Genomic DNA, 15,118 nt, shown 5'->3' on the forward strand with positions numbered 1-15,118 from the left:
CACTTTTGTTATTTTGAGTTTAGGCTCCCCCCACCCCAAAGCTATTGTGTTCAGGTGTTACCCTGGATGGTGCTGGGAGACCAGACTACTTGGATCAAACTGAGGCCTTGCTCAACCTTTTGAGTTACCTTTCTAGCCCCAAAGTCACTTTTTGAAGAGTCCATCTTGGTTTCTAGTGGACAGTAAGTTGGGAGTCTCTCCTATCCTTCAGTCATTCATTTTTTTTATTCAGCGAATACTTTATGCTTCAAATGTGTCAGGCTTTGTGGATCCTGTGTCCTTACCCTTCTAGAACTTCAGATCTAATGAGGTAATTATATTTTAAATGACCTCATTAATGAATGCATAATGGCAGTTGTGGTAAGTGTTTTAAAGCAAGAGATAGAATCTGCTGAGAGTGGGTTACAAGGAAAACCTCTTTTAAAATCAAGGAACATGAAAAGTCTCACTAATTGGGTAACATTTAACTTAAAATTTGAAAATGAGGGGCCAGAGCATTTGCACAGCAATAGGGTGTTTGCCTTGTACACGGCTGACGCAGGACGGACATGGGTTCGATCCCTGGTGTCCCATATGATTCCCCAAGTCAGGAGCGATTTCTGAGTGCATAACCAGGAGTAACCCCTAAGTGTCAGAGGGTGTGGCCCAAAAACAAAAAAAAATTGAAAAACAAATGGGCATCAGCTGGACAAAGCCAAAGATAGTCTGTAAGGGCAACTGTACAGAGGGAAGAAACATTCCTGCCATGAACCCAAGGCAAAAAAGACTTGAATATTCTGCAACCTGGGGAGTGAATGGGGCAAACAGTGTTGATTAATGCTTGGAAACAGAGATTTGCCACGTTGCACAGGCATAAGAGGCTTGGTCACAGGTTTTGAACTTTATCCTAAACTCATTGGGAAGCTTTTTATTCATTCCTCTCAAAAAGCTGGTAGACACATTTCAGAAGCATGGTCATCAGCATTTGGATACTGCAGAGAAATGTGTTTCACTTCTGTCATAGTTCTCAACTGTTATAAATGGCTCTACATACATTGAGTTCTGAGCTTAAAAAGAAAAAAAGGTGGTTGCTTTTGTTATATGATCTCAAGTTGTCCAATCATGTCATGTCTCTACTCTGCCAATGGATAAAATCATTCCTATGCACCAAAAGTTCATTGGCTTATTTCTTGTTTCTACTTAACAATCCTCTGTCAAGAAAAATTTGTGTCTTATTCTTGTTTTTACTCCGCGCTTTCCTAGACCTAAGTTCCTATACTTCTGGACCAAAATTCGTGTTGCCTTTTGTCAGTAGAGCCTAGTTCTCTCTTATATGTAACTTGCAATAAGTAACTTTAAAAAATTATTAATTCTTAGGTTTATTGCATTTTCTGTTTGTTGGTTTATTTGTTTGTGCCGAAACCCGGGAAGGTTTATTGCCTTTTTTTTTCTAGTAACTTCTATAGTTTTGAATAGCATTCTATTCCTGGCTTTGCCTAATATATATATACACATTGGTTTTTGGGCCATACCCGGTAATGCTCAGGGGTTATTCCTGCCTATGTGCTCAGAAATTGCTCCTGGCTTGGGGGACCATATGGGATGCTGGGTGATCTAACCGCAGTCCGTCCTAGGCTAGCGCATGCAAGGCAGATAGATGCCTTACGCCCTCTGCACCTTTTCTCTGGCCCCAGGTTTGCCTAATATTTTAAGATCCATTTCAACCAATATTTTCTTCCAAAAATTGCATAATGATTTATTTAGTCACATAAAAGAAGTTTTTATCTCTCATGTAGCAAAACTTTTTTTTTTTTTAATGAAACACAATCTTTGTTTCTTCTGTTTTTGTCCCAGTTTTTTCCAGGATGGACTGAAAGCAGTTGAAAGCCTCAAGCCGTCCATTGAAACTCTTTCAACAGATCTTCACACAGTAAGTGGTTTCCTCCCACATGCATGTTTTAAATGGCTCTGGTGCAATGATCACTTGAATCTGCTGCTTCTCTGTGTGCTGTGCACCTCTGAAACTGATGGCGAGACCCATCCCACCCTCTGTCTTGGTCAGAGGAAGACTAACGTAGCAAGGGAGGCAGACATGATGACCTTTAGATCAAAATGGGCTGGAATTTCATTTCACTATACCTAAGTCATCTCTTTTTATCATCTCTCTCTGTTTGTTCTCCCCATAACCCATAGCCTTATAATATTATATAAGTCTCTAGGGTAGGGAGCAATTGTATGATAGAGGATGGAAACTTGACTTTTTGTTCTGTCCCTTAAAGATTAAACAGGCCCAAGATGAAGAAAGAAGGCAGCTGATACAGCTTCGCGATATTCTGAAATCAGCATTACAGGTTGAACAGAAAGAGGTGAGAGGATTGAATTTAGAAAGATTACTGTTTGGGTGTTAGAACCAAAAAATGTGAAATCCATGTCTTTAGGTATTCACAGTTCTCTCTGGAGCTGTATCAAGCAGAACTCAAAAGCGTGTTGTTTGTCCTGAAAAAAAAAAAACTATTTTAAAATAGCTTTTTTCTTCTGGAAAGCGTTTGTTTATAAGCACAGCCTGGAGTATCTTAATAAAAGTTTTTGACTGATTTATAGAGAATAGTTCTTAGACTATTGTGCAGACACTTGGTACTTGTGCCAATTTTTTTTTCTGAGTTCACTATAGTGCAGATATTATAATGCATATAAATTTACTTTATTGTCATGAAAGAATGTCTAAATGTATAAAGAATTGATTTTTCATAAGTAACTATTGGACTACTTAGCAGAATATAAAGTTCACCATTGGCTTGCTATTTTTAATTTTGTTTTTAAGTTCCTATACTGTAACTGAATATTATTGTTTTCCTCCCAAATGCACTTCCTATTGTGACCGAAGTCTAGGAGAGTAAGTAGTTCAGTATTTTAATAAATTGGATCATTTCTCATGTTTTTCCATGTATGTATTAGTGTCTAGAATTATGTTTTAGTATTACTCTTTTTTTTAAACTTTTTTTTTAATTTAAGCACCATGATTACATACATGATTATAGTTGGGTTTCAGTCACCTGTGCAGCCTTCCCACCACCAAGTATTACTCTTAATAGCAGTAGATTTTGTTAAAAGCTAAAGAATTTGAGGGGACCAGAGTGATAGCACATCGGTAGGGTATTTGCCTTGCACGAGGCCAACCCAGGACAAACCTGGGTTTGATTCCTGGCATCCCATATGGTCCCTTGTGCCTGCCAAGAGTGATTTCTGAGCACAGAGCCAGGAGTAACCCTTGAGCATTGCCAGGTGTGGCCCCAAATCAAAACCAAAACAAAAAAGCTAAAGAATCTGAATTCACAAAAATGGAAAATTTTCAAGTTTATCATTAACACTCTTGCCTCTTTGAAAATGAATCTATAATCTGCCACCCCCTTTGTCCTTTCTGGTTCAACCTTAGCCTGACCCCCTAGAATGCTTCTGTTCCCCTAAGCCCAATAAGTAGATTGAATCTCCTTAACACATGTTCTGTCTGAAAGATGTGTTTCAGTCACAGCATTTTCCTTTCGAATGTTACCCATGAATTCACATGCACAAATGCTCTCTCTGCAACTAGCTCTGAAACAGCCTGAAGCTACTTTATTGCTCCCAGCCTCAGCAGCATTGACAATGGCCTTTCTAGTCATTGGGTGCTCATAATGTCTGCTGTTGGTAAAGCCAGATCAGCTAAGTGAGGGACTGGCACAGAGTCATCTGTTCCAGCTAGAAGTTACCCACAGTCTGGTGACTTCTTCCCATTGGGAGAATATTGACCCCGGTGCATTAGTATTCTCAGATTTGAAATATAAGCTTAGAAGGGGATGGAGGAGTCGTGGAGTATGGAAAAAACAGCAGCCTGAGTAGAATGGAGGAGGTTGTGCTCGGAGTATGAGCCAGAAGACCATTGAGGCAGGCAGCTGTCCTGTGCATTTGGTGGGAATGGCTGGGCACAGCTTTTGTCCCAGAGGGAGGATCAAACTCGTGAGGCAAGGCTCATATTTATAAGTAAGGAAAGCAGATGCTAGATTTCAGTAGCCTCCGCACAGAGCAAGGGACATGTTTGCTTTGGCTGTGCAGAATTAGGAAGTTTGGAAAATTGGCTGTTGTTAGAAGGCTGGATATTTATAGCTTTACAAAAAAGCATGGCAAATTTACAAGCACAGGCCAGAATTTTTTTTGAAGGGGGGGTTTGTGTCTGCTTCTTTGTGGGCCAGCTCCCCCACTGCCACCCCACATTGCACAGAACATTCAAATGAGCAGCTCTGAGTTTTATGCAAAGAGAAAACTTGCCAATCTCTTGATTGTGGCTGTTTTCATATTTTCTGTATATCAAAACTCTGCGTTCTTTTGATGATGATATTTTATAAGTTGTACACTCAGAGTATGGTTGCAGTGAGCAAATGCATGCATGTTAAAGATTATTTGTTTCTTTATTTTGGGGCTATACCTGGTAATGTTCAAGGACACTCTTGTGGTTTTCTTTTTTAGGAGAGCAGGCCAAGCTAGGTATCCAAATCAGGCGCCCTGCTTACAAAAGCATATGCTCAGCCATTGAGCATTTTTCTGCTCTATATCTTACTTTTTTTTTCTTTTAATGAGATTTTTCTCTTGTGCCCTTCCAGTTAGGATACTTTAATACCTTGATATATTGTGTTTAGTTCATTGCTTTTTGTTGTTGTTGTTGTTGTTGTTGTTTTGGTTTGGTTTGGTTTTTGGATCACACCTGGTGCCACTCAGGAGTTACTCCTGGCTCTGCACTCAGAAGTCACTCCTGGCAGGCTCGGTGTACTAGATGGGATGCCAGGATTCAAACTGGGGTTCGTCCTGTGTTTGCCGCATGCAAGGCAAACTCCTTACTGTTGTGCTTTCGCTCCAGCCACCTCATTGCCCTTTTTAAATTCTCTTTTATAACTTAGAAAATGGAAGGTTTGGGGCCACAGAGATATTGCAAGTTTCATGTGGCTTACTGACCCAGTTTGGTGACCAGCAGTTCATGTGGTTCCTAAGCACTACTAGGGCCACTCCTAAGCACAGAGCCAGAAATAGCCCCTTTGCACCTCTGAGTCTGACCCTAAATACCCACCTCACCTCAGACCCCAATAAAAGAAAGCTGAAGGTGTTGATGGTTTTTGTTCAAGGTATTGATGATGCTATAATGATTCTAATTACATGATAAGGTAATATGCCCCAAGGAAATTGTTTTATGGAACATAGTAGGAACCTCTTTTCTATTTCCTTTCTGTAAACCTCAAATATGGCTATAGGCAATTTCTCTTTGTCATTGTCTATTATAATTTAATTTTTTTTTACACACACAGACAAATAATTGACATTTGTCTTTCATTCTTTTTTTGTTTGTTTGTTTTTTGTTTTTGTTTTTGGGTCATACCCGGCAGTGCTCAGGAGTTACTCCTGGCTCCATGCTCAGAAATCGCTCCTGGCAAAACCATATGGGATGCCGGGATTTGAACCGATGACCTTCTGCCTGAAAGGCAAACACCTTACCTCCATGCTATCTCTCTGGCCCCTGTCTTTCATTCTTAATATATCTGCTCTCTATACAGAAATTGCTACTATTCGATTTTTTTATTATTTTATTATGAAAATCTTTGAATTTTGGGGTGGGGGTGATCTACACCCAGCAATGTTCAGGTCTTACTCCTGGCTCTGCCTTCAGGAATTACTTCTGGTGGTGCTCAGGGGACCATATGGGATGCTGGGGATGGAACCCAGGTTGGCCACATGCAAGACAAATGCCCTAACAGCTGTACTATCTATCCCTCTGGCCCAAATCTTTTACATAAAAGTTGGGGAAATGTATGGTAAACAACTGTACACATATTGCAATTTTGATATTTGGAAAATTCTCTCTATTGCAAGCATAGTTGAATCCCTTCAATACTGCATGAGCTTCCTACCTGTCATGCCCCACTTCCCTTCTACTTTCCTCTACAGACCTGCACTTAGGTCTGCCCCTAATGAGCCTGGCCAGCTCAGACTACTTTAGTGCTGGCAGATTCTCTGCCAGGCTTGCTCTGTTGCAGTGCAGAGCAACAGCTCTCTGTGGCTTGGTATTGAGACTTGTGTTATTGAGAATTTAGGCTGATGGGGTTGGGGGAGGCTTCTCAGTAGATAAATGCTGAACCCACAGAGCTTTTTGTTCTTTGAAGGTATGCACACCCTTCCTTCAGGTGTCTTTGTCTTGTAGGATGTGGTTGACTCAGATGTGCTGTGAAAAAAAGGGCTCCATAAATTTTTTTTGACTCTGGCTCTGCTAGTATGTTCTAGTGTGTTCCCCATCTTCTGTCTGAATTGGGCTGTAATCAGAACCCTCTGGCCAGGTACTTGCTTTCCTGTCTCTCCCCCACTTACTTCTGGAGTCCTAGCGCTCAGTTTCATTTCTGCCTCAGCAGAGAATTTGGTCATTGATGGACACATCCAACTACCATTTTCTCAGCAGTAACTACAACCAGGTACTGCTCAGATAAGAATAAAATAAATAACAGCCCATACCACTTCAGGAACTCACTGAATCGGGGAATAGACAAGTAATTAAGGGACGGTGTACTGAGAGCTCTAATGGCGCTCAGGTCCCACAGCATCTCAGGGAGGGGGCGGCATGCCCAGAATGAGGGTTTGGAAGAGAGTTCTGCATTAGTAGAGGCTTCGCACCTACTGACAGGAAGTCAGCTTCCACTCAGAAAGTTTGCTTGAATGGATGATTGTGAATAGAGCAGAAGAGCACAGTTCTTCCTGTTTGGAAGACTCACATCTTTCACTTTCTACCGGATGATAATAAATTAGGTTACTTGACTTCTCTGTGATATGGACTCTTTATCTATAAAATAGAAATGACATTGCTGACCTTAGAGTTGCTAGGAGAGCTAAGAGATTTTTTTTTTAATTTTTTTACGTAGCCACTATGAAATTGCAGTTATTTCTGACTGGATTTCAGCAGTACTGATCTCATCCCCAGGTCCACTTTCCTCCACCAATGTCATTTATCCAGGTGTCATTTCTCCTGTCCCTCACCTTATTTTTTTTAAAAACAAAAGGCTTTTGCATTGCAGTTTGCAGTGCTATTACTGATAGTCTCAAACATAACACTTTCTGTACCATGTTTCAGCAACACCTCCTCCTCCCAGTTAAATATTTTCCCCCACCATAGTTATTTCCCCCTCACTTATCTTATCTCCCAGTCTCCCCCACCCCAAACCCAAGTGGCATATTTCCTGCTGAAGACCTATTCTGCTAAGGGATGATTTCTATAAAGCAACTAACAAGTTCTTTTTCATAAACAAGGTATGAGTTCATCCTCCAGTATGCAGTTGATCTCCTAGAACAAAGACCAAGTCCCCACCTCTTTGTGATTGAACAGTCATGGATATTGTATTGTCTTCAAGTAGAGCCCTCTATTCTTTCAGCCCATCCTCTTTGACTTGTCTTCTGATACCTGATCTTGTGACATCAGCTCCACTCTTCTCTGACTTAGGAACTCATACCCCAGTTAGTTCCTTCACTCCTGAAACAGACCTTGTACCTGATTCAGTATACTTGGGATAGAATGCTGAATTTGTATGTCTAATAGGCTTGTAAGTGATAGTAGCTGGTAGGCAGAGAATTCATACATTGAGAACTGCCAGACTACACATACTATTCTTTTTTTTTTTTTGGTTTTTGGGCCACACCCAGTGACACTCAGGGGTTACTCCTGGCTTTGCGCTCAGAAGTCGCTCCTGGCTTGGGGGACCATATGGGACACCGGGGGATCGAACCGCGGTCCATCCAAGGCTAGCGCAGGCAAGGCAGGCACCTTACCTCTAGCGCCACCGCCCGGCCCTACACTTACTATTCTTAAGGAAACTGTGTTCTTACATACACTCATACACTTATATACACTCATATATGAGTGTATAAACTTTTTTTTTTTTTTTTTTGGTTTTTGGGCCACACCCGGCGGTGCTCAGGGGTTACTCCTGGCTGTCTGCTCAGAAATAGCTCCTGGCAGGCACGGGGGACCATATGGGACACCGGGATTCGAACCAACCACCTTTGGTCCTGGATCGGCTGCTAGCAAGGCAAATGCCACTGTGCTATCTCTCCGGGCCCGAGTGTATAAACTCTTAAGTTATTTAGTAAAACCTCTGAGCTGCATATTTTCTCACATTTTTTTTACTCTGTCCCCTTTATATAATAGGGACATAGAGATAGAACATGGTTAGGGAGTGAAACAGAATATAGGTAATAGATCTCATCCCTTCAGTTACTTAGAAGGGAAAAAAATTAACTAGGAAACATACGAAAGCAAGCTTCCACTGAAACATGGAGTCTTCTAAAATCCTTCTAGCAAATATTTACAAACCATGTTGAAATTAAGACTTTGTTTTCTCAAGACATTTAACTCTCATCTTTAATTATTGATACTTCTTTTTTTTTTTTTTTTTTTTTTTTTGGTTTTTGGGCCACACCCGGCAGTGCTCAGGGGTCACTCCTGGCTGTCTGCTCAGAAATAGCTCCTGGCAGGCACAGGGGACCATATGGGACACCGGGATTCGAACCAACCACCTTTGGTCCTGGATCGGCTGCTTGCAAGGCAAACGCCGCTGTGCTATCTCTCCGGGCCCAATTATTGATACTTCTAAGCAGATTTTACTTTTCCAAAACAAATATAACATGAGCAGGCCTTTAGGTTTCTCCTGGTCCATCCCACTTCCTGTTTTCATGCCTTCATCAACAAGCCTTCTCCATTTGATCTCTCATTCTCTGACAGGGTTCTGATCTCCATTGTCAGGACATTGTCAACTTCCTCTGTTTGCAGGCTTTTCCTGTCATATTTTCAGAGTGACCAGTAACCCATGGCACAGGGTAGGTAGCATCAGGCCTTGTTTATAGTCTAGACTGAGAAAGGGTAAGTGCACTGACGATAGCACATTAGCAATGGAGGCTCCAGGATTTAAGCCCTGGTGTATTCCATTGCCAACCTGCACTTTGAAAGATTATGTGACTTTATTATCTTGTGACAAATAGCATCCTTTTTAATAGTACCTAGAAATAAAGGAGAGTACGTTTGTAGTGATCTTTGAAACATTTAATTAGGCCGTGAAAGAGAGCTTGATTGGCATTGCTTTCAGAACCTAACCATGTCCTTGTAACTGAATAAGATATTCATTCCCTAGGAAGATGAGCAAGTCGTACATCACATCATTCCCTTAACTGAGAAATTGTAAGCATCCAGAGGAGATTCCTTGGCAAAATGTTCAATAGAGAATTGTCTGAATATAGACTTTCTGAGATGTGAGCAGAGAAAGTAAATATTTTATCATGTTCTAGTTAAAGACAACTCAGAAATATTGCTGATATGAATAAATCTGTATGTAAAATGTGAAACATCCTCTTACGATTTAAGATTATGGGACCAGACCATAGTACAGTGAGAAAAGCGCTTGCCTTGTATATGGCCATCTGGGTTTGATCTCAGACACCCTTATGTTTTCCCCAAGCTCATCTAGAGTGATCCCTGAGAGCAGAGCCAGGAGTAAGCCCTGAGCGTTGCCTAAACTATTGACTGAGCCACCACTTCACAACCCTACCACCCCCAAATAACTTAACATGATAGCTTAACTTCATATTTTATTTAATTTTTGGGGGGTTTTACTGGGTTGTACCCAGTAGTGCTCAGGGGTTACCCTTGAGTCACTTATGGCAGGCTCAGGGGACCATATGGGATGCCAACACTTGCACTGGGGTCCGTCCTGTATTGGCCGCTTACAAGGCAAACACCCCACCACCGTGCTATCTCTCCGGCCCCCTTAACTTCATATTTTAATTGGTTCAAGCAATGTCTGGCCTAAAACAAAACAAAAACAGTAGTCAGATTCTTGCATAAGGTTTGGTTTTGTTGGTGGGGGGCAAAATAGGGCTAGGGCAATAGCACAGCAGGTAGAGCATTTGTCTTGCACATTGCCGACCTTGTTTCAATCCTGGCATCCCCTTACTCTGAGTGTCACCAGGAGTGGTCCCTGAATACAGAGCCAGGAATAACCCCTGAGCACCGCTAGGTGTGGCCCCCCAAAGACAAAACAAAAAAGGATTGTCCTCTTTTCTCTTCATAAGATCTGAAAGGAATTCTGATTAGTATTCTCGGCATGAACACTTTTCGCAGCATTGTCCCATGACATGATTTCAACACTTTGTACAGAGGGTTCCACTCTCCCTCCCCTCATCAATATATAAGTTCTTGGTAGTGCAATTTAGTTTTTTGACAGGTTTATTTTTAGCCTTCAAAAGGATAGGTGAGCATTATTTCTCCATTTTCTCTCTACTGTATTTATTTCCAGCAAGTTTAAGGCTGAGAATGTGCTAAATATTTCAGTGTGACTATTCTGCCCTTTTGAGAAAACATAGTCTGGGACTGCCACCATCCAATGAATGAATTCTTGCCCTAGTTGTCCCAAAGGACAGAATACATCTGCAAACTCTCTAAGGAAAAGCAGGCCATTCCTCCTATTTGGGCTTCTTTTATTCGGGATCTGCTTCTGTAATCAGCTTAGTATAGGGTGGGTTTCTTAAAAGACATGTCCTATATTGATTGCAGAATTTAAAATATTCACGCACTAGACACTAGAGCCAGTGTTGTGGATCGGAACAATGAAAGAATGTATTATGAAAATGGCTGGCTGTACTCTCCAAATTAAAAGGACAATTCAGGGGCCGAAAGATAGCATGGAGGTAGGGTGTTTGACTTGCATGCAGAAGGACGGTGGTTCGAATCCCAGCAACCCATATGATCTCTAGAGCCTGCCAGGAGCAATTTCTGACCATAGAGCCAAGAGTAACCCCTGAGTGTTGCCAACTGTGACCCAAAAACCAAATAAATAAATAAATAAATAAATAAATAAATAAATAAATAAATAAATAAATAAATAAATAAATAAAAGGTCAATTCAGGGGGCGGGCAGAGTAATAATACAGCAGGTAGGGTGCATGCCTTGTACCAGGTCAACCCAAGGTTCAATTCCTGGCATCCGTATAGTGCCCCCCAGCCCACCAGGAAGGATTGCTGAGTAAGCATTGCCAAATGTGGTTCAGAAAGAAAAAAGAAAGGTAAATTCAATAAAATCCATATCAAAATTTCAGCTGCCTTCTTACAAAACTTAACCTGTTTCATAATTCATATGGAAATGCAAGAGAACCAAAATAGCCAAAATGCTTTAAAAAGAACAAATTTGGAAGACTCATACTTACAGACTTCAAAACTTAACCGCCAAGTAGTAATAATCAGTGTAGAGTGGTACTGGTCCAAGATTAGACTTATCAGTCATTGGAATAAAGTTGAGAATCCAGAAATAAAATCTTATATTTAGGGTCAATTGACTAGACTTTCAACAAGGGTGCCAGGATAGTTCAAGAGGAAAGCTTAATCTTTGACAAAAGGTGCTGGCACAACACCTTGATAGCTGAAACAAAGTGGTAAATTTGAATCCCCTACCTACCTCACCATAATCAAAAAGTAAAATAAAAGATTAACTTAAAACGAATCAAAGTAAGACTGTCACTTAGGACCTATGTATAAGAACTAAGATTTAACTCTTTTTTTGTTTGTTTGTTTGTTTTTGTTTTGGAGCTATACCTGATGACACTTAGGGATTGCTCCTGGCACTCCACTCTGAAATCACTCCTGGCAGACTCAAGGGAGCATGTGGGATATTGGGAATCGAACCTGGGTTGGCCATGGGCAAGGCAAATGCCCTACCTGCTGTGCTATCACTTTGGCCCCTAAAACTGAACTCTTATTAAATGACCTTGGGTTAGGAAGAGTTTTCATCTTCATAGTATCTAAAATTCAAAGCAAAAAAAAAAAAAAAAAAACCAAAGGTAGATATAAAGAACTTAGTCCAAAAATATTTTTGCTTTTAAAAAATCTATTTTTCTGCTTTAAAAATATTTAAAACTGTCAAGTATTCCACTTCTTTGAGATGAATTCTAAATTCGGACTTCAGACTGTTCCTTCTTCCTGTTGGCCTACTTACGTCTTAGCTGCTCAATTTGTTCTTATTTTCCTGGAAGAGAGCACAGCTGCCACCTTCCTCTGTCCCTTTGTCAGCCATCACCTCCTCTAAGTACCCTCTCTAGTTCTCGCCTTCAGGTTAAACACTCACTTTTTCAGGACCAGCCAGAGCATTAATACAGAGTATAGGACATTGGGCTAGCATGTGGCTGACCCAGGTTCTGTCCTTGGCATCCCATATTGTCCCCCAAGCACCGCCAAAAGTGACCCCTGAACTCAAACCCAGGCGTAATCTCTGAGCAGAGCCAGGTATACACTTGCCCCCAATATCTTAACTGTATGGTTCAATCTGTATGTACCAGATCCACAGGCATGTATATGTATATGTCTCCCCATATCTGGGGAGGAAACTGAGACTTGCCAATAGAGACAGAATGAGCCGGAGCAATAACACAGTGGTAGGGCATTTGCCTTGCACATAGCCCACCCAGGATGGCTGCTGGTTCAATTATCGGCACCCCATAGCCAGGAGTACTGCAAGGTGTGGCCCCCAAAAAGAAAAAAAAAAGAAAAGAGAGAATGTTTTGAGATGTGTTTGCCTTTTTGGTTTGAAAGTCCTGCCTACTTAATCTAATTCCCCAGGTTGCTTTCCTTCTCTGTGGGTGATTTTGCTACAAGACCTTTTTGCCATTATCAGGAATTTAAACTGACTCATCATTAAGTCAAACCTTGTTTCTTCCGAATGCTTCATTCTTCCTGCCAGTTTGGAGATTCTATTTTTAGACATTTCCTTCTTCAGCCTCCTCAGTGGTATTTGAACTCTTGGATACAAGTTTATGTTCCCTCTCTATGATGTGGTAAAAAGGGGGAAGTTTGTCTATCCAAGTATTTTAAGGGCACACATTTCCATTGTATGCAGCTTTCACCTTTTTTTAAAAAAAGAAAAATAAGGGAACCTGGGGCCAGAGTGGCGGCACAAGCTGTAAGGCATCTGCCTTGCCTGCACTAGCCTAGGACGGACCTTGGTTCAATCCCCTATGTGTCCCATATGGTCCCCCAAGCCAGGAGTAACCCCTGAGCTCCACCGGGTATGGCCCAAAAACCAAAAAAAAAAAGGATATACAAAAATAAAAACTACCTCTTGTTTGTTTCTAGGATTCACAAATTCGCCAGAGTACAGCCTATAGTTTACATCAACCTCAGGGAAATAAGGAACATGGAACTGAACGAAATGGGAACCTCTACAAGAAAAGTGACGGGTATGTGGAATGGTGGTGCAGTTTACGTGTGTATCAGATTACTTCCTGTGTCAAATATTCTAATCTTCCTCCCTCATCCCCCTCCCCATTTATCTGTAAGGATCCGAAAAGTGTGGCAGAAAAGGAAATGTTCGGTTAAAAACGGCTTTCTGACCATTTCCCATGGTACTGTAAGTACTCTTTAATTCCTGTACCTTACTGTCCAGAGGGGAGAGAGTGGAACTCCATCCAGGCACTCCCACATACCACAAAGGATGCATTTTAAAGGATTTCCTTATTGAGGAAGAGCTTCTTTGGGTTTCTTTTTGATCTGGTTCACCTACAACTTTTTTGTGCTTTTATTTATACAGAAAGAGACTTTTTTTCTCTTGACCTCAGAGTCACAAATGCCTGGTGAGGAGAGTTGTGTAGAAGCCTGTGACCTCTAAAAACAGACAAATAAGCAAAAAAGAAACCAAAAAACAAAAACAAAAAACCTAATGAGCAAACCACTCCCTGCTTACTTTTGCATCTGGAAATCAGTCATCTAACTTGGAAAGATTTCTGCTTTTCCTTTAAGAGGAAAATGAATAAGTGGTTCAGAATCAAATCTAAGAGATGAGAGATTTCAGTAATTGGATTTTTAGAATCTAACTCACTGCAGCCTATAGCAAGTCCTGTTTCTTTTCTTTTTGTTTTTGAGCCACAAAGTAATATTGAGGGTGTCTCGTCTCTACACTTGGCTATCATTCCAGGTGGTCTCTGGAGGACTGTATGTAATTCTGAGGGACAGAATCTGGGTTGGCTGAGTGCAAAGCAAGAGCCTTACTCACTTTACTATTTCTCTCGCCTGTCAAGTCCTGTTTCTATCCGCTATGCATAAAGCTCAGGTGGGAAAACAGAGCCCTGTTATGTCAAGCCTATTAGAAATCAGTCTGAGAGCCCGGAGAGATAGCACAGCGGCATTTGCCTTGCAGCAGCCGATCCAGGACCAAAGGTGGTTGGTTCAAATCCCGGTGTTCCTTATGGTCCCCCATGCCTGCCAGGAGCTATTTCTGAGCAGACAGCCAGGAGTAACCCCTGAGCACCACCAGGTATGGCCCAAAAACCAAAAAAAAAAAAAAAAAAAAAAAAATCAGTCTGAATAAAACACCTTACTAATCTAGGTTAAGGGGACTCGGTTACAAACTCAGTGCTTTCCTCCAGAGTACTCTTCCAAGTGGGACACACTATCAGCTTAGCTGTTATGTGGCAGGATCTGGTGAAAGCCATGTTGCCTGGAAGACATTTCTGAAAGTGTCTCATGGCTGAGTTGGTTGCTGTTTTGCTGCTTGCAGCTTGCATTTCTTTTTTTTTTAACTTGATTGATTGATTGATTGATAGGTTGGTTGGTTGGTTGATTGGCTGGTTGGTTGGATTTTTAGGCCACACCCAATGGCATGCCATTGGCACACCCAAGAGTCACTACTGGCTCTTCACTCAAAAATCGCCCCTGGCAGGCTGGTGGACCATATGGGATGCCGAGAATCAAACTAGGACCCTCCTGGGTCGGCCGCATGCAAGGCAAACGCCCTACCGCTGTGCTATCCCTATTGATGTGCTATCTCTCTGGCCCCAGCAGCTTGCATTTCTCTCCTCCAACAGGAGGCCAGGAACTCTGCCTGTTGCAGTCCCAGGCTCTTGGTGTAGCCATAGTTCTGAGTCTACCTCTGACCCCTCTCTGTCCCACTTCCACCAGTCGCTCTGGGCAAAGACAATACTGTTGAGGAACATAAATAGGCTTTCCCAGACTCCCAGATTGGTGTAGCTTACAGTAGATTCTGGAGAAACAGTCCTTAGTATTTACAAGCATGAAAATTAAGTAAGCGGGCAAGGGTTGGGA

The 15,118-nt window shown here is 41.6% G+C and overlaps 1 protein-coding gene across 1 annotated transcript in view; it reads left to right on the forward strand.

Annotated features, from left to right (window-relative positions):
• Nucleotides 1-15,118, forward strand: part of ASAP2 (ArfGAP with SH3 domain, ankyrin repeat and PH domain 2) — a 187,925-nt gene that overhangs the window by 129,181 nt on the left and 43,626 nt on the right. Inside the window, exons 8-11 of the mRNA XM_049784516.1 lie at nucleotides 1,834-1,909; nucleotides 2,259-2,345; nucleotides 13,154-13,257; nucleotides 13,358-13,427. Of these exons, the coding sequence (XP_049640473.1) occupies nucleotides 1,834-1,909; nucleotides 2,259-2,345; nucleotides 13,154-13,257; nucleotides 13,358-13,427 (337 nt within the window). The remainder of the gene's footprint in view (nucleotides 1-1,833; nucleotides 1,910-2,258; nucleotides 2,346-13,153; nucleotides 13,258-13,357; nucleotides 13,428-15,118) is intronic.

The sequence above is a fragment of the Suncus etruscus genome, chromosome 12 (assembly GCF_024139225.1).
Source record: "Suncus etruscus isolate mSunEtr1 chromosome 12, mSunEtr1.pri.cur, whole genome shotgun sequence".
Taxonomy (NCBI): domain Eukaryota; kingdom Metazoa; phylum Chordata; class Mammalia; order Eulipotyphla; family Soricidae; genus Suncus; species Suncus etruscus.